Consider the following 21074-nt stretch of genomic DNA (forward strand, 5'->3'; position numbering starts at 1 on the left):
TATATATATATATATATATATATATATATATTTATTTATTTTACTTTTGTTTTCAGTATACACATTGTCATGCCGAAACAGGAAAAAATCCACCCACAATCCTATTAGTTATAAAGGAGATTCCACATAATGGCCACATTTAATTGGCCACCCTGCTTTCTAGATATAATTTATTATCAGCATCAGATATAGAAAAACCAATATCAACAAATACTGTGAAGTTTTATACAGAAACACTCAACTTCTGTAAGTAAAACGCTGCGGTCAGTTATGCTTTCTCTACCACTTTAAATCTAAGGCTAATCTAAACAATTTTACATGTTGAAAGCTTGATTTATTTTGGATGTATTTTAATAACAGCTAGAGCATGGTTGGCGGCTGTCATATGGGCCATGAGCCAGAAACTACAGTAAAGCCTTCAGTGGGTTTGGTTGTGGGAGTACTTGGTACGCTCAGAATCCATCTTGATCTGTGAAACGGCCTGCAGGATGTGGAGTGCTGTGCATTTTGAGTGGGCTTTTGACACTCAAGCCCATTTTTTAAAGCTCATGTTTTCGAAAGGCACTCACTTCATACTAATCAACACAGAGCCCAATTACTGAGAGAAACTCCGTCTCACATCTCTATCTGACACCATTGTATTAAAATGATTCCCACAGCTTTAACATTGCTGAACAATTAATAGAGAATTTCTGCTCATGCTAACCATGACATCTTTGAAATGAGAGATTTCCACATAAAGAGCAATTCTAGCTTGATTTGTAGTTATTGTTATGTTGACTTCTTGAACTCCGCATACATTTGTTTAGCAAAATTACTGTTACTTTGGGTATGCAGAATTATTCCGTTTATATTATACTAGGATCAATATACTGTCTATTATGTGGCCATTTTGAGACTATCATATCGACCTATAACTGAAATTGCAGAAATTGTCATTATATATAGTTTCAGATACAAAATTATTATTCTTTTTTATTCAGATATTCTGGTTGCACTTTATTATATGGTGTCCTTGTTGCAGTGCAATTATATAGTACAGTTAAGGACTGAGTAATATTTATTAGCAACGTGTACTTACTATAGGATTAGGGTTTGGTTTAGGGTTAGCTGCTTGTAATTATACATAATTCACTGTTATTACTATAGTAAATACATGTAACAAGGACACTAAAACAAAGTGTTACCATTTTTATTGTAAAATGAACACATTAATAATTAGTTGAGTAATAAAAAAAACATCTTGTTGGTTATATGCTACCATTCAAAAAATTGGGGTCAGTAAGATTCTTTTTTTCTTTTTTTGAAAGAAAAAAGCTTTTATTCTCATATTTTAACTAAGCGAGGACACATTAATTTGAAAAAATATGACAATAAAGACATTTACAATGTTACAAAATATTTTTCTGTTTCAAATAGATTTCACAGATTCCACCAAAATATTAAGCAGCACAACTGTTTTTAGCATTGATAAAAGTAAGAAATGTTTCTTGAGCACCAAAATCAACATAGAATGATTTCTGACAGATCATGAGACACCAAAGACTGTAATAATGCTGCTGAAAATTCAGCTTTTAATCACAGGAATAAATTACATTTTTAAAATATATTCATAGAAATAGAAAACATTTATTTTTAAATCGTAATAATATTTCACAACATTACTCTTTTTACTGTATGGCAATGGTGACCATAAGAGACTTATGAATACATACTTAAAAAAAATATTGCCATCCCCAAACTTTTGAACGGCAGTGTTTATAAAATGTATTATGTATATATCTACATTATATTGTCCATCATTCACCCTAGTTTCTCATTATTGGTAGCAGCCATTATAAAACCCATATTAGTTGACCACTAGTTCATATATGAGAAAATGCAGTTGTTAAAGGTGAAAACTGCAGTTGTCAGCAGGATTTTAATGGCACTATAATAAACACCTGTAAACAATAACTGCGCTCTCACAGACACTGGAGACTCCATCCATATGTTCACTAACACAAGGGTAATTCAGAGGGCCAGTGAACGCTTTCAGCTTTAATAGCTTGCCATTTTATGGCTACTTATTTCATTAGCTTTAATCGTCATATGCACTGAAACAGCCTTCGTATTCGTTTACAACAAGATTTTCACCTAATAATGCAGCAGAACATTGGAAGTACAGTGATATTTGCTGAGCAAAGTGATGACGGATGAGCCCTCCGTGGAGACAATAATGGTCATTTTCATATAATCAACTTAAGCATGCTCTATCATAGTCTAATGTAGATCTGCAGCAATGTATGATTTGTGTAAATCATTGCCATGTCTTTTGGTCTGGTTGGTTGAGCTTGTTCTTCTGCTCTCTCTCTCTCAGGGAGAAGATGCCGTTCCACCATGTGACGGCAGGATTGCTGTACAAGGGGAACTATTTGAGTCGCTCACTCTCTGAACACAGCAACAGCGAACAGCTTGCCAACATCTCGGTGGAGGAACTAGATGGTGAGCCATGACCTTACAGACAAAAACACAAATACTTGGCTCTATATTTACTGAAAGTCAAACTTTGAACCACTTTTTTGTTATGAGGGTGGCTTAATATTTCAATTGGTTATTCAGTGTGAAGGTTATGAAGGTTATTCACTTCATAATTATTCCCATTAAAGGAATAGTTCATTCAGAAATGAATGAATTTCCTGGTGTCTTTGTGTACTTCTTTTAAATTACATTTGGTGTTATGTATTTATGTATTATTTTATGAAGATTTGGTACTGTTGTTGAAATACAAAAAAAATACAAAAAAATAAAGGATTTTTGAGGAAAGATAGCAAAATATGTTATTATAGTATATTATTATATATTAGTCATTAATGAAAAAGCATATATTCTTAAATGAAGCTAGTAGAGTTTGTCAGTCAATCAGATACAGTTATACTGTAGGTCAAATGGCTAAATAATGGCAAAGATATTGATCCTATTACTGATATAAATCAAATATTTCTGAATAACAAAAACAACAGTAATTTTACTAAACAATTTAGTCAGCGTAAGGGTGAGAGACTAACATTTTCATTATCAGCGCATTATCAGCAAATGCAAAAAAAACCCACCACAAATATTATTGTCAGGGTCTGGCGTCTGGTGTTCTCCCTCTCTCCTCCAGAGGGCGCCATCTCGCGGACTCCCATTCCCCAAACCCCCTACACCTGTTCACCCATTACACCAATTCCCCAAACTCCACACACCTGTTCAGTCACCCACTCATCACACTCACCCTCAGCTGTGCCCCGTTGTCACTAACTATATCTTCTCCTCTCACTCACCACTCGGCCTGGCTGTATTGTGTGTATGTAATGGCGTTCGTCGTCCCTAGACCTGTTTTTGTTTTGCCTTGTCGGCCTTTCTGTTGGGAATAAAATAAGTTTTCACCTGCATTTGGACCCAGACCCTATTTTTCCACGGTGCCCCTTACCGGCCGTGACAATTATATTATATTCTATTATTATAAATGTGTTTAAGAGATATTAAATTGTGTCAGCTAGCTTTGAGTTATGTACTCATGTATATTCATTTCTGAATGAGAATGAATTACTGATCCCTTAAGAATTATATAATTTTTTATTAATAACTTTTTAATGAAGGCTATTACTGAGCATTACCCTGAAGTGTTTTTGGTTGTCTTATGTAAATCAGGCATTAAATCATAAATCAAAAAATTTATAAAAATTACAATAAAAGCTGCGCATGTCCCCCCAACACTCTTCATCATGAATCGGGGCGAGTGAGGCAAAGTGCTAATCAGTTAACACTGCCTTTGTCAGCAGAAAGGACATGAAGAGAAATACATCGAACCCTTGAGGCCTGAAAATGAATGTTTAAGTGACATATTAACACCACAGGGCATCTGCAGATATGCAGAGCTGCTACAGGTCATTGACTTTGTTGATTTTGCTCTGAAACAGTCCAAACTGTGAAATCCAGTTGCTGGAGTCCTGCTGATTTTGTATTGATCGTATCAGGAGAGGTGAGCAAATACTAGCGTCTTAATCACTGAGATACTCTTGTGTAAGAGAAACATGGGGGTTCTGGAGTTCTTACAGTATTAAAATGCATTTAAATGCAGAGCAAATCTAACTGAATCTGCATTTGATATGGCAGAAAAATGTTTCTGTGATAAGATTTCCCAGATGTTAAAATGATAGTTCACCCAAAAATAACTTAACCTCAGGACATCCAATATGCAGGGTGACTTTTTTTCTTCAGTAGAATAGTAAAAAAGTGTTTTTGCTGAAACTGTAGTCATTGGCGATTTATACAATGCAAGTTAATGGCTACTGTCACTTTCAAAGTAAAAAAAAAAATCATATCAGGCAACACAAATTAATACCTGCGACTCCTGACGATATATTGAGGTCTTACAAAACAAAATAATTGGTCTGTGCAAGAAACTAATGTTATTTAAAACATTATTACCTGTAATCCATAACCTCAGGCAAACCAGGAAGCCTGATTTTTTTCCGTGAACTTGTTATTTGGGACAGTTCGTTTCAATGAACCAATTCAAATAAACGATTCACCAGTTTGTTTACATAATCACACAATGACGTAATGTATAAGCAATTATATTATTAAAGCACCCAATAAGGATGTGAAACGTGGATGTTTTACATGTCTAAAGCATATACATAGTGGATGAACTTGTTTTCATCAGCTCACCTTTTTACATAAACAATGATAAACTATAAAAACTCGCTTTTTGCCCCTTCATTTAAGTGCTCAGTTCATGCCTGCGCAAATCAGCATCTCATCCATCTTCGGTCCGAGTCAGAGCCGTTTCCTCAGTTCAGTGAATTGCTGGCGTAACTGGAGCGTTGAATGAGTTGGCCAAAACTGGCTTTTGATTGAGTAACTTATAGATCTCTGCTGCTCGAGCCGTGAACTGTTTCAGACAGTTCAGTCCGATTTGGTGACCTGATTCAAAAGAATGATTCGTTTGTGAACCGGACATCATTCCAGAACGTTTGCTTGACACTATGGATTACAGGGGCCTGAGGGTGAGTAAATTAATAGAACATTTTAATTTTTTGGGTGAACTATCCCTTTAAGAGGAACATTATGCTTACAAACTGCTGAATAATAATTTGTCTCATTGATGTAAATGTTCAAAATAGGCAAATATATTTTCAGAAGATTTCTGTACATTTGTAAAAGTCAATAGCCATATCAAGAGCACATTTGTAGAAAGAAAGACATTTCTGTTAAATATCTTAGCATAATCTCATTGCATCTAAAGGTATTAGATCTGAAAATTGATTATTGCGTCATTTGCCATTTTCGCCTCTAAAATGAACACAGCTTGTCAGAGAAATAGCCAGAATTGAGAGGACAAAATGTTTCAGAAGATTGTGTTCAAACAGGCTTTACTTCCGCAACAGACTCCTTATGCATATATTCATGAGTTTGCCTCTACGTACAAAAACAAATCTAGTGCCTTTACTGTGCAATCACTTTGCAGCTGTCCTAAAATCTTCTTGCATGTGTGTGTCTGTGTGGAATAAAAATGATCAGCCTCCTTTTCCTAAGACAGATGTTCTTAATTGGCTCTGAAACATAACTGTCAGTGTAAATGTGCATAACTGTTGATATAAAAGCCATTTGTGTGGCTATGATTGTGACAGTATATATAAAACATGTAATGGTTGATAAATATCTTTAGAGATGTGTTTTTATGTCCTCCTGACAAAGCTAATTGTTACTTATAGGCAGTGTTGGGTTACTCTGAAAATGTAATCAAATTACTTATTACTGCTTTTTAAAGTAATCACATTACTGTTCTGATTACTTTATTTCAAAAGTAATTAGTAATTAGTTACATTAATAGATACGTTACTTTTTTCTCCATTAAATTTATGAAATCTCAGCATACATGCTCCCGATAAATATTTGTTATTAAAGCATCAACATTCACAGAACACTGTTATTTTTAACTAAAGCAAGCGGCTGCTGCGTGCATGGTTTGGCAGAATGCCAGCAATCTCACAAATCTCTGTTATAACACTATAAATATATGCATAATGAATCTTTCATAATGTCTACAATTTGTGTGTTATAATGAGAGGATTTGTGAGCACACAAATTTCAGCACTGCATTGCTCAACGCTGCAAACACGTGTTATAGCCTAAATAGAAACTCTGCAGACACTTGCACCTGTTAATCGTTTATATTTTATATGAGTTCATGTTGCTTTTGTGCAATAGATGAATAACAATTTATTTGTTTGAGATATTTTATGTTTAGATATTTCTATTTTGCGGGAGTCCCGTGAATCTTTTTATTCTCCCGTATCCCGCGCACACACGAGTGTCTACCCGCCCGCACCAGCACTCGCCCATCTTGTCCCGCGTCGCACTCTGTTGCGTCGGGTCTCGCGGGAGCAGGTCTCTAATCCACTGGCACTTGATTCGACAGTGCATGTGCTACATCCTTTTTACAAGCTCTAGATTATAAAATACTGCATTCTGTCAGCAATGTAACGCGGCAGTAACGTATAGAGACTTCGGCTTGTAACTATACTCTAATTACTATTTTGAAAATGCAATTACTCAGTTACTAAAAAAGTAATCAAACTACAGTAACGCGTTACTAAGTAATGCGTTACTGCCCAACACTGCTTATAGGTACCTACTTTTTTGCCTGTTTGATCCTGATTTGGTGTGAGTTGCAGATTATTTGACAGACAACATGGTCGGTGAGACACTTTTAGTAAATAGATAGGGTTGAACTTCAGTCTTATTAGCAGGTTCGCCCAGTCATGGAAAACCTGTAAATATAAGGGAATTGAAATGTTTTTCACAACTGGAAAGGTCTTGGAAATGAATACAATTTAAAAAAGCATGGAAAGTAGTGTGTGTTTCTGTCGTCAGTATTGATTTTTATAGTCATGCTCTGCTCTAAAACATTCCAACATCTCACTAGATATACTGTAGCTTTGAGCCCTTATGTAGAGTAAAATGTAATAACTGATCAAATCAATGTGTTCATTGAGGATAAGTGCTTGTGGGATTCATTGGGTGGCAGATATTACTAGCTAATTATGTTTGTTTGTTTGTTTGTTTTTTTTTTTGGGGGGGGGGATTCAAAAATGGTCTTTCTTAAGAAAATGGGCATTTATTCTCCTTATTGGAGATTTTTCTATTCTAGATAGTTTAATGATTGCTATAATTATTTGTTATATATTGATTTTTTTTAGTTTGCTTTTTTAAATTCTTAACAGTTATTAATTTTATTTTTAAAATGACTTTTTATCTCATCAAATGTATAATTGAATAAATTACCCTTGCAAAGAATTTGTACCTGAAATTAAAATGGAAATCTGCCACAGAATTCTCTATAAAATTATGTTGAAAATGAATTAGTCTAAAAACGACTGGAAATATCATGGAACAATTATGGGAATTCAATTTTACATTTTAGGAATCCTAATTTAGTGTTTAAATCAGCTGTTCAATGGCTTGCAAAAATATTTGTATTATAATAGAAGAAAAAATAACAGTAGCTTGTCAGTCACACTGTCCAGGATATGTCAAAAAAGAAAAGGCAAACTAATTGTTATTCATTTAGCAGTTAATATAAAAAAAAATTATAAATAAAAAATATTATTTTTTAAATCTTTTTTTTTAAAAGCCTTTTCTCTTATCAAATGTGTAATTGAATGTACTGTATGACCCTTACAACAGCATAACTTGTTGCTATGATAATGTGCCGTCTTAAAGGGATAGAGATGCTGGTCCTCGTTGACTTCCATAGTATGGAAAAAAAACACTATGCAAGTTAATGGGGACCAGCAACTGAAGGTGAACTATCCCTTTAAGTCTTGATTTAGATGGATAAGAATAGTACAGCATGTTGTCAAAGCTTTTGTTTCCTGTGTGTTAATTCCCAGGTTGCTTGACTTCAACTGGCGTTATATGTAGGCAAAATTACCCAATGTACTGCTGTGTGCTCGAGCATGCAGCACAACCGTTGTGCTCTTCAGAGATGTGACTCTCAAGCTCTATTTTAAAACACCAATCCTTTGCTGCCACAAGTTTTCTCCTCACAGATGATTCGCTTATAAAATATGCATTTGATGGAGCCAACTCCTCGTCTCCACTGTTTGAGATATATATGAATTTCAGAGGCAGAGTCCTTCTCTGTAGAGCAGATATCAAAAGAAAAAGCCAGGAAAAAGCCTGGCCTTAAGTTGTGTTTTTGTGGCTGGTTAAAATTTTTAGTTTTCAGTAGTAAAATGAACAGTAAATTAAGAATCTGACAAGCATTTTGAGAAAAGAAACAGCGCAGCAGTGTGTGTCGCCACTGGTGTAATAGCAGGTGCAGAGAAGGTGGCAAATCACTACAATCATTGGACGACCAGTGAGATGTCTTATGATGGGAAGCCACCTGAGGTGTTGAGTCACACACTTGTTTGTCTTGGCAGAGATCCGGGAGGCGTTCAGGGTCCTGGATCGGGATGGCAACGGGTTCATCTCCAAGCAGGAGCTTGGCATGGCCATGCGCTCACTAGGGTACATGCCCAGTGAAGTGGAGCTGGCAATCATCATGCAGAGATTGGATATGGATGGTGAGTTCCTCTACTCATCAACACACACATTTGCATTCCTGTCATTAGTGGTAATTGTCATAGATGTCTATTGGTTTTATACAGCAATAATGATATTTTCTAACCTTATATCTCAAGGATAATATTTAGCATGCATATTTATTTAGCTGTTTTCCCACTGAGAACTGTTACTCTCAGTTCATTCAAGTAGAGTAAAAAGGTAATAATGTGAATTATTATTACAATTTAAAATAACTGTTTTCTATTTGAATATATTTTAAATGTAATTTATTCCTGTGACACAAAGCTGAATTTTCAGCATCATTACTCCAGTCTTCAGTGTCGCATGATCTTTCAGAAATCATTCTAATATACTTTTCTAATATGCTTTAATGCTCAAGAAACATTTCTTATTATTATCATCACAACAGTTGCGCTGCTTCATATTTTTGTGGAAACTATGATATAATTTAAGCATTTCCTTGATGAATAGAAAGTTCAAAAGAACAGCATTTGTTTTTAAATAGGAACATCTGTAACATTGTAAACGTCTTTACTGTCACTTTTGATCAATTTAAGCGTCCTTACTGAATAAATGTATACATTTTTTTCAGAAGAACCTAATGTTTTCAATTATATTATTATTTATATTTTAATAGTAATTATATTTAGAAATACTTTAAAAACACATTTCATTTATTTAGCTTTTTTCTTGGTTATGTGTGGGAATATAACCCAAATGTGAAGAATTTTTGATGTTTGATCTGACAATTTCATTGAGTTGGACAGGAGCATTTATTTGTGTGTGATGCTCTGATTGTAACTAAGATCCAGCTACTATATTGTTGATTGCAGACACTGCTGGGTTTTTATTCTCAAAGCAATTTGCTTCAGTTTCATCTCCTCTAAGCCAGCAGAACTAATCTACAGGCTTTCAGGCCTGACATATTTTGCAGTAAATCTGTAGAGAAGACTCTCTTTTTTTGTACGAGGAGTTTAAGTGGAAATGAATTAATAAACCAGTAATGTTTTCCTGCTTCATTACCATATGGTCATAAAACAGTAACTGGAGATTACCTTTGATTTAAGGCTGTTCACTTTAGATTAGGGGCCCCACATTAATTTTCTATGACAGCTAAATTCTGTTTTAATAAAAATGTCATCACATTTTTAAAGTTTTCTTTTTAGAAAGGGCTTTTGCCTAGTCGTCTGAGGACGTTTTGTCATGATCAGAGAACTAGACTCTTTTACTTTGAACCTAAAGCCATAAATCTATAATATGAAACAGCATGAGCATGAACATTAGTGATAGATTTACTGTTTGAGAGTTTGTTGAATAAAATAAAATGCATGCCCTCTTGGTTATGAATACAAAGAAACATATTGTTTGCCATAAAGTAAATGGCTAAAGCTATTTAAAATATTTAAAAAATATATTCATATTCCAATTTTCCAGAACATTGTTGGATTATTGAGCTTTTCGCTATAATTTAGGTGTAAACATAATAAATACTAATCATTATGATTATGATTTAAGGGATAGTTCACCCAAAAATGAAAATTCTGTCCTCATATATTCACCAAACAAACCAACATTCTTTGAAATATCTTCTTTTGTGTTCAACAGCTGAAAGAAACTCATACAGGTTTGAAACACCTTGGAGTGTGATTCAATTATGATAGGGTTTTCATTTCATCTCTTTAAGAACGAACAATCCTATATTTTTGAAGGGGAAATATCACAACATAACAGGAGAGAATAGAAAATGCGGAGACAAAAACATTCTCAGAAGTTTAGAGGAGAAAAGCAAAAGCAAAATATCTAAAGTTCGTTGAAAGCTAAATTTAGTTTTATTTGACAGTATTTTGTACATACTAAATACTTTATATACTCCAAAATAATTTAAAATAAAATAATATTTTTGTTTTTAACATTTAATAATGTTTGTAATATAGAGTGACCCTAATAATCTAATAATTTGACTAAATAATGTGACTAAGTATATCAGGTATTTGCAGCCAAATAGAAGTAAGTGGGGAAATGAGAAATAATAGTTGCAAGCAGTGTTAAATTGGTACACTGCTGCCTGATATCAAAGTATTTTACTTTCCCTTATTGTTATTAAGGTTTTGACCTTCTTTACTATTCAAACGGCTGCTTATGAAGTTCATTAGATGGACTGTCATTTAAAATTAAATAATAAAAACTGAATGACTCCAATTGACCTTCATCACTGTCAGCACATCTGTACATTCAAGAGCCATGATCCCTGGCCATAGTCACCTGCAGTGAGCCGAACTGCCAAACAACAGATGAATTTGGCCAGCAGATGTAATCGGATGTGCAGCAGCGCTTGATGATTCACATCAATGTTCAGAGTTCAGCTGAAGCTTGTCACATCTTCAGGAGCTCTACACTGTCTGAGGAAGCCAATAAGTAGTTTTGCAAGCACAGGTCGCACTCATTCATACACTTTTTGAAAGCACTTTTTAAAAACACATTATGTTTGTTTATTTTTATACTGATTGCTCAGAACAGCTGACATGTTAGTGTATTTAGCTGTGATGTGTGCTATCATTACTCTGATCACTAAGTGAGAGTGTTTCAATGTTAAAATACTTCATCATATCCCAGTGTGGCTCTGTGGTGTTTTCAACAGTCTGACATGTTCATTTCAGACCAATGATTGAGTCTTCCTGTTTGGCCAACGCTATCTCATGACCAATTCGTACGTATTTTATGAGGTGGCTAAGTCATACGACCTCACTCATACGATTTTGTATGATTTCTGTGTGGGGTAGGTTTAGGGGTGGTCTTTCGGACGAATTCCTACGAATTTACCACGTCGTAGAATACGAGTGAGGTCATATGAATTAGCCTCCTAATAAACTGTGAATTGCTGTGAGATTGGGTTTCAACGAACAGCGTAAGATCGGCAGTAAAGGTGTTTGTCATTCATTTTTGTAAATAATTAATACTGATGCTTGTTAAATCAATGATATCAATGATAAAATGACCATATGTGCACTTTTTCACGTACATGTCCTGGCTGAGATTTCTAAATTGCCTAAAATGTCTGTTTTGGCTTTGTTTTTTCTATTGTTTTCATGCTTGCTGAAGGTAATAACTGTATAGTAGTTTGGCCAATAGTGTGCAGGTGTTGTACATAATCGACCAATCATGCCGTACGAGAAGGTGGGATCTACAATTCTGCCTCTAGTGGCTCAGATATGATACACCTCACCTTTAATGCCTCCAGTCATAAAATCATGCCCTTAATTTCAAATCTAGCTTTTGGGATATGCGAGCGGGATTCTGACTTTAATTTGTTTTTCAGGTGATGGACAGGTGGACTTTGATGAGTTCATGACGATACTCGGACCGAAGCTCCTGTCTTCTGAAACACGGGAAGGTTTCCTTGGAAACACAATCGACAGCATATTCTGGCAGGTAAGACACAGTGGAGGACAATTTACCGGTGGCTGTGCAGGACTCAACTTCAAAGGGTTTTAAATTTGCAATATTATATAAGCCTTTTTATTGGTATGATGCTTGTTTTTCTGAATAACAGGAATGAGAGGCATCGTTGAGGGTCTGAACAGTGGTGCATTGTCTGGATAATGTTACAATAGTGACATTTGTGTGTTGATTGTGGTTTTCTGGAATGGTATTCAGCTGATTTGAGTTGGGTGATAGCAGTGTTTGGCTTTGAGGATCCCTGTGGGTTTAGTGTAGTCTCAGGATTGTGATGGAGTGCTGTGTGATGATTTTGGAGAAGATGAAGCAGAGCCCATGCCAGCCCCACTTGGCTGAGAGAGGTGCTCATGACCTTGGCTGGCACCGTCGGAGTTTGACAACTCAATATTTAAGGAGGCCAGATCGCTCACTCTTTGAATGATCAGGGAGATATGTAATACACATTACTCTAACCCTGACTTTTTATAAACTGTAATAAAAGTCGCAGAGAATTAGAGAATGCTGTATTCATTCAAAACAGTAATAGCATGAAATATTATTACAATTTAAAATAACACTTTTCTATTTGAATATATTTTAAAATGTAATTTATTTCTGTGAAGGCAAAGCTGAATTTTCAGCAGTCATTACTCCAGTGTTCAGTGTCACATGATCCTTCAGAAATCATTTTAATATGCTGATATGATGCTCAAGAAACTTTCTTATTATTATCAGTTGAAAACAGTTGTTGGGTCACTATGTTGGTTATTCAGAACCCCTCTTGACCAAAAACACTGTTATATGAGCACATGCTGAATGCCTGGCAATAAACTTGTTTTTCTGGTTTCCACACTGCCTGCTGTTATTATAGAGATAAATGTGTGAAATATATGACTTTATATATTTGTATATACCTTTATAGCTTATTAGAGTTCATGAAATACCAAAAGTGTTCAAGTACACAAAAATGCTGATTAGTTTGAATGTGCTTAAATATTACTTAAAATATCTTACAGAATCAAAAGTATTTGCGTACAGAGACAAACTTTGACATACATTACTACAGTATATCACTAATAGCCCACCTGCCCCAGTGTTATTTTAGTATTATTTTCTGTATGTACTATTATAGTACATATTAATATTTTTAATTAGCTTTAATTTTTATATATTCAGTTTTTAATTTAAGTTAATACTTTTTGTGATTTTGTCATTTTATTAAATAAATTATTTTTTTAAAATATTTCTATTTCGCTTTAATTTTATTTATTTCAGTTTTAATTTGAATAATTTTAGTACTTCAGCTTTGGTTCCAGATTTCTAATATTTTATTTGAGCTTTATTTCAATTAATGAAAATGAATCATTTTTAATACTTGCGTTTAAGGTGAAAGGACTCTAGCTGCTTTAATATATTACAGGATTAAACCAGAAAAACTGTTAGCGTACACTCAGTGTGATGACTCCTTTCACTGCTAATTTAAGTGATATGTGTCCTTTTGTTGTTTTTAGACATGGAGCGTTTGATCTTGTATTGTTATCTGTCTAAATTAATGTGAGGGGAAAGCATCATTGAGACGGCCCCATCTATCATCTGCGTGTGAATAGGATGAATCAACCTTCCCATTATGAAGGAAGTTTTTCCTGTTATATATCCAGTTCCAGCCAGTGCTGGTAGAGAGTCACTTCCTGTGTGCCTTCACTATTCCTGGTGTATGTCAGCAGAGGACGGGACAGTTCCCCGCAGCAGTGCTCCTCACATGATTTTGCTTTAGGACCAACATTTGACATTGCAAAAGTGGTGACTAAAATATATATGAATTGTTTGTGTCTACCTATGAATTCTATATGAACTGTTAAACTACTGTTAAAAAAATCTTATTCAGCAAGGATGCATTAAATTGATCTAAATTGACAGTCAAGACATTTATAATGCTACAAAATATTTCTAATTCAAATTAAATGCTGTTCTTTTGAACTTTCTATTCATCAAAGAATCCTGAAAAAAAATCATAATTTCCACAAATACATTAAACAGCACAACTGTTTTCAACATTGTTAATAATAATAAATGTTTCTTGAGCATCAAATCAGCAGATTAGAATTATTTCTGAATTAGGATCATGTGACACTGAAGACTGGAGTAATGGCTATATACTGTATATATTCAAATAGAAAACAGCTATTTTAAATTGTGATAATATTTCACAATATTACTGTTTTTACTATATTTTTGATCAAATCAGTCCAGCTTTGGTGAGCATAAGAGACTTCTTTCATAAACATTTAAAAATCTTACCAACTCTTGAATGGTAATGTGTAAATATATATACAGTGGGTACGGAAAGTATTCAGACCCCCTTACATTTTTCACTCTTTGTTATATTGCAGCCATTTGCTAAAATCATTTAAGTTAATTTTTTTCCTCGTTAATGTACACACAGCACACCATATTGACAGAAAAACACAGAATTGTTGACATTTTTGCAGATTTATTAAAAAAGAAAAACTGAAATATCACATGGTCCTAAGTATTCAGACCCTTTGCTCAGTATTTAGTAGAAGCACCCTTTTGATCTAATACAGCCATGAGTCTTTTTGGGAAAGATGCAACAAGTTGTTCACACCTGGATTTGGGGATCCTCTGCCATCCCTCCTTGCAGATCCTCTCCAGTTCGGTCAGGTTGGATGGTAAACGTTGGTGAACAGCCATTTTTAGGTCTCTCCAGAGATGCTCAATTGGGTTTAAGTCAGGGCCCACTTGTCATCTTAGATTTGCATGATAATATGATTAGCTGCATGTTATTTGCATTTAGAATAGTCCCCCTCCCCCCCAGATATGTGGTTTGTTTTGGGGTTATAACCCACCAGCTGAGATCCAGAGCTGCTCCCTACCTGTGGTGTTCCTCTGAAACATGACAACAGAGGTTATCTTGAAATATTCTGCTGCTGTCAGAGCTTTAATTATATTTTATGAATCATTCCCCAGACTTCATAGAGGACTCTGTTCTAAAGTATTTATTTTCCACCGTACTGCTGCATCAGGCTTATTCCATAAGTGTTACATCGCTTCAGCGTTCTCATGTACCCAGAGTGGCTCTCCAGTTAAAGCTGGGTCATACTTTACTTACTGGTGGACAAGGAAATTCACTTTTTTCTCCTTCAACCACTATGTGCTCAGTTTTGCTGTGTGCTTTGGGTCATTGTCATGTTGGAAAGTAGGGATGCACCGATACCACTTTTTCCAGTACTCGCCCGATACCGATACTTTTATTTTTGGTACTTGCCGATACCGAGTACCGATACCAATATTTTCATTGCATTTGTACATTTTTTAAATATTGGGTACAGAAACCAAAAGAGTATGTATAATGTCAGTTGGTTAACTTCATTTATCAAATAGATACAGTCAAACCAAAATTTATTCAGACACCTTCAACTAATAGCATTAGAGCTGCTCCGTTGCAGTGGCTCAGTACTGTAATCACGCGATTTGCTGTAAAAATGCAGTGAACCACTCGCTATAAATCTCCTAACTGTGATATTTTCATAAATAGAAGTCGCGTTCTCTCTCTCTCCCTCCCTCCCTACCATTAAGTAACTTGTGCATTGTTTTACTTACTTCTTTTTGGCATATCCGACCGAACTACAAACTCTCCAGTGATGTCTGTGAGAAAGGGATATTCACTCGACAAGCTCGCACATCTGCGCCCTCAGTCCACTCAGCGTGATTTGCTTACCAGCTGGCGCAAATCAGCTATACAGGCATTAATACTGAATGTTTTATATTACTATACTATACTTCGTAGACATCTTTAATCTCTAATAACTCCATTCTGCTGTCTGTTGTCTGTGTTTCTTTGTCTGAATATGGCACTTATCACATGCTGTGTGGTATCGGGGCATTTTAACGAGTACGATTACAGGAGCTCAGTATCGGGCCCGGTACCGGTGCATCCCTATTGGAAAGTAAAACTTTTCATTGACAACTTTCTGGCAGAGGGCAGCAGATTTTCCTCAAGAATTTGACGATATTTTGCCCCATCCATATTTCCTTCTATCCTGAAAAGTGCTCCAGTCCCTGCTGCAGAGAAACACCCCAGATCAGGATATTTCCAGCAGAGAAACACCCCAGATCAGAATATTACCAGCTCCATGCTTTACTGTTGGAATGCTGTTATTTGGATGGTGAGCTGTATTGGATTTCTGCCAGACATATCGTTTGGTGTTGAGGCCAAATAATTCAATTTTAGTCTCATCTGCCTCAGAATCTTCAAGGTGTGTTTTGGCAAAGCTCATTCATGACTGCATGTGCGCTTTCTTGAGGAGTGGCTTGTGGCTTTTTTTTGCAACCCTCCCATACACTGGGGAGCGTTCCAGGCCCCTTCTCCTTCGTCAGACACTTGGAATCGTCCTAACCTCCTGACTTGTGCCTGTCCACAACTTTCTTCCGGAGATCTTTTGACAGTGCCTTTCCACCCATAGTTGATTGTTTGCTTCAGTTGCACTAACAAGGACTGAAATGCTCCAGGAAAGCTCTTTTCATGCTGAACTAATCAAAATGACCACAGCTGATAATAGTTGAAAGTCAAATGGCTTTGTGTGCCATTGATTCTGTTTTTTTATTTTTTTATGACATGTTGGTGTTATATCTTTCCCTTGGATGTCATAAGTTGCATTACAATTCCAACCACTAATATTGGCACCCTTGGTAAATATGAGCAAAGGTTGCTGTGAAAATAAATCTGCATCATTTATAATTTTGATCTTTCATTCAAAAAATTCACAAAATTCTAACCTATCATTGAAGTAAAACAATGGAAAGTGGTGGGAAAATCTTATTATGAAATCAATGTTTTTCTGTAGTTCACATTAGCCACAATTAATGGCACCCAATTATTGCAACGTCCTTGTCCCAAGATGACAGCTCTGAGTTTTCTCCTATAATGCCTGATGAGTTTGGAGAACAGCTGACAAGAGATCAGAGAACATTCCTTCATACAGAATCTCTCCAGACCCTTCAGATTCCTAGCTCCATGTTGGTGCTTCTTCTCTTCAGTTCACCACACTCATTTTCTACAGAGTCCAGGTCAGGGAACTGAGACAGCCATGGCAGACGTTTCATTTTGTGCTCAGTGACACATTTTTTGTGTTGATTTTGATGTTTGTTTTGGATCATTGTCCGGATGGAAGATCTAACCATGGCCCATTATAAGATTTCTAACAGAGGCAGTCAGGTTTAGATTTTTTTACCTGTTGGTATTTGATAACATCCATGATGCCAGTATCTAAACAAGATGTCCAGGACCTCCGGCAGAAAAATAGGCCCACATCATTAAAGATCCAGGAGTATATTTAACTGTGGGCATGGGGTACTTTTTATCCCTGTCTGCACCATGCGCATCTGGTGGGTTTGCTTCCAAAAAGCTCTTTTTCAGTTTCATCTGACCATAGATGCCAGTCCCGTTCAAAGTTTCAATCATGTCTGACAACTGAATATGTTGGAGTTTGTTTTTGGATGAGTGAAGAGGATTTTTCTTGAAACCTTCCCGAACAACATGTGGTGACGTAGGGGCTGTTTAAATTTTTTTTTAGGCTTTCTGACCCCAAAGACTCAACTAATCTCTGCGATTCTCCAGCTGTGATCCTTGGAGAGTCTTTGGCCACTCAAACTCTCCTCCTCACCGTGCATTAGGACGATATAGACACACATCTTCTTTCAGGCAGATTTGTAACATCTTTAGTTGATTGGAACTTCTTAATTATTGCCCTGATGGTGGAAATGGGGATTTTAAATGCTTTAGCTCTTTTCTTAACGACATTTTCTATTTTGTGAAGCTCAACAATCTTGTTCTGCACATCAGAACTATATTCTTAGGTTTTACTCTTTGTGATGATGATTAAAGGAATTTGGCCTTTGTGTCCTTCTATTTATAATCCTGTAGAACAGGAAGTCATGGCTGGAGAATTTCATGCTACTAGTCACCCTGATGTGCTAACAAAAATTGTAAATACGAATGGGAATATAATTCAGAGATATTTTACTCATAAGAATTTCTAGGGGTGCCAATAATTGTGATCAACATGCATTGGAGAAACACATTTATTTCATATTGTGAGTTTCCCCCCACTTTCAATTGTTTTACTTCAATGACAGGTTAGAATTTTGTAATTTTTTTTAAAATAAAGATCAAAAAGATAAACGATGCAGATTTATTTTCACAGCCACCTTTGCACATATTTACCAAGGGTGCAAATTATAGTGGCTGGCACTGTATACACATACATACAGACTAAATTTTTTTATAAAATTTAAATATAAAGATAGATAGATTGTAGATTGCACATTTAAAATGTTGAAATATTACATACATACAGTGGGGAAAAAAAGTATTTAGTCAGCCACCAATTGTGCAAGTTCTCCCACTTAAAAAGATGAGAGAGGCCTGTAATTTTCATCATAGGTATACCTCAACTATGAGAGACAAAATGAGAAAAAAAAATCCAGAAAATCACATTGTAGGATTTTTAAAGAATTTATTTGCAAATTATGGTGGAAAATAAGTATTTGGTCAATAACAAAATTTCATCTCAATACTTTGTTATATACCCTTTGGTGGCAATGACAGAGGTCAAACGTTTGCTGTAAGTCTTCCAAGAAGCATGGTTTGCGAATGCACATATTTCATATTTTGCCACTTAATGGTAATGTACATATGGTATATACTTTTGAGAATATTCTGATGATTATCTACATAAGACGTTTGACAGCTTTGCACTAAGCAGAATCTTTCTGTTTAAAGCACTGTATTGAAAAACAGTGGCATTGTATCAGTGACTATACATTTCCTAATGGCTGTTTTCAGGCTACAGCTAAAAACATCTATAAAAAAAAGGCAAATCAGCAGAGATTTATATTAACAAATGGGTACAAGCTAAATTATTTAGAGAGCAATAAAGACATTTGGAGAGTAATAGAGTTAAAGAGCTTTGTAGTACAGCGCCCACATGCTGCACTTCATCCAAACGTCCAAAATCTCCATCCAAATATCGTACTTTGCATTTGACAGGAATAGTTAATCCAAAAATGTCATCATTTACTCACCCTCAATCATGTCCAAGCATCTGTTTTCCATACAACCAAAGTGCACGGTGACTTATACTGGCAAGCTCTTTCAGAAAAAACACCATAAAAGTATAATAATAGTTCATATGATGTGTGTGCTATATTAAAGGGGTCATATGATGCTATTTTAAAGATCATTATTTTGTGTATTTGGTGTAACAGAATATGTTGACATGCTTTAAATGTTCAAAAAACACATTATTTTTCAAATACTGTACATTATTGTAGGTCCACTATGCCCCGCCTCTCTCAAACGCGTCTTTTCAACAAAGCCCCCTCCTTTGACAAGCACAGTCTGCTCTGATTGGCCAGCTGACCCAGTGCATTGTGATTGGCCAACCACCACAAGCACGCGTCGGAAATGTAATGCCCCTTACCATAATGGCAGCTTCAGCTTTCAAAGTAAATATCAAGACAGTTAATAATGTTGTTAGTTTTACCATCAGTTCAAGCCCGAAAGGGCAACAGAGTCGCGTGACAGACACAGTGATGATGCAGTACACAAGCCGCGGTTAAGACCGCTGACGTGCTATGATTTCTGACAGGCTGTTCACTCTCCTGTGATGTGACCCTGTTCCCCTCACACACACGTTACTCTGCGCTGTGCAAAACTCGAGAACGAGCAGTTTTAGGTAGGCGTGGCTGACTCTTAACTTTTATAAAGAATATCTCTTTGGATTTGAGACTTTAGTCGTTGCAACTTTACAGATCTTCTTTATGCACCAAGAGCTTGTAATACTCCAAAGAGAAAGTAAAACTTGAAATCACATCATATGACCCCTTTAAAGTCTTTTGAAGTCATATGATAATGTTGCATGAGGAACAAACTGATTTTATATCCACCCTACCTCACATTGGCAAATTTATGAGAAAAGTTTAGAATTAATTAATCATTCTTTTGAGTCAGATCTGAATCTGATTGTAAACAGTCTTACTTTTTATTTTGGCAATAATGGCATAGAAGAACCATTTTTGGTTCCCCAAAGAACCTTTCAGCAAACAGATCTTAAAAGAACCATGTTTTTCTTTATATTTTATTAATCTAGAAACTTTTTCCATTGTAAAGAACATTCTGTGGAATGCAAGGGTTCCATGGATGTTAAAGGTTCTTCATGGAACCATCAAAACCAGAGCATGTGAGCGAACCAGAGCTACGTTTTCCACTCTATGGACGTGCGCTCCACTCAGGCGCTCTAACCGCACAAGCAAGCGCTCCGTTAATATTCCGCTCATGCTCACCGTAAACCAATTCCCGCTCAGATCCCGCTCCGACATAAAATTTCTCTAGTAGGCCTAATTGTTTACTGTTTGTAACTAAATTCTTGGATTATTGTCTAAAATTAAGCATGCTGATAAATAGCAATTATCATGTTTCAGAGCGAAATTCTTACATTCTTCTTAATTTTATTAATTGTAATGTATTAATTAAAATTTATTAAATATATGAATCTAACCTTAGCAAACCTACCTAAAATGCAAAAACTGAAAAAGTGTATTTGATTTTCGTTGTAACTTTATTTCCGTGAAAATAGCTACAGTTGTTGTGCAATAGAACATTCAAAACAGGCTCATTAAAACACAAACGCACACACACACGAGATGAAATGTGTGTAGATCTTTACAAAATACACCTGGATTATAAAGTCTGTGAAAAGCACACACAAGATAAAATGCACTTAAAGAACGCTTGGTTTATGAACTGACGTCAATGAAAGAAACACACTTTCTAGTGTCAAGTTAAAATAAACCATAACTGCGGGGAACTGTGGTCTATTAAAACATCTCTTGATGTTTACTGGATTTTAGAATTTACTTTAAGAAACATCAGCTTGGACAAAGTGTCAGGCTTCAGCATTCGCTGTGGCCGAAAACACTCGCTCAGCGCTGGAAGAACCACTGGGGATGCTGGA

The 21074-nt window shown here is 35.6% G+C and overlaps 1 protein-coding gene across 2 annotated transcripts in view; it reads left to right on the plus strand.

Moving 5' to 3' along the window:
• Positions 1-21074, plus strand: part of LOC107554278 (calcium-binding protein 8) — a 64387-nt gene that overhangs the window by 6716 nt on the left and 36597 nt on the right. For both annotated transcript variants that reach the window (XM_016236751.1, XM_016236750.1), the window contains exons 2-4: positions 2360-2484; positions 8460-8603; positions 11921-12033. In XM_016236751.1, the coding sequence (XP_016092237.1) occupies positions 2367-2484; positions 8460-8603; positions 11921-12033 (375 nt within the window). In that variant the 5' untranslated portion in view covers positions 2360-2366. The remainder of the gene's footprint in view (positions 1-2359; positions 2485-8459; positions 8604-11920; positions 12034-21074) is intronic.

Source organism: Sinocyclocheilus grahami, unplaced genomic scaffold, assembly GCF_001515645.1.
Source record: "Sinocyclocheilus grahami isolate Dianchi unplaced genomic scaffold, SAMN03320097.WGS_v1.1 scaffold496.1, whole genome shotgun sequence".
Classification (NCBI taxonomy): Eukaryota; Metazoa; Chordata; class Actinopteri; order Cypriniformes; family Cyprinidae; genus Sinocyclocheilus; species Sinocyclocheilus grahami.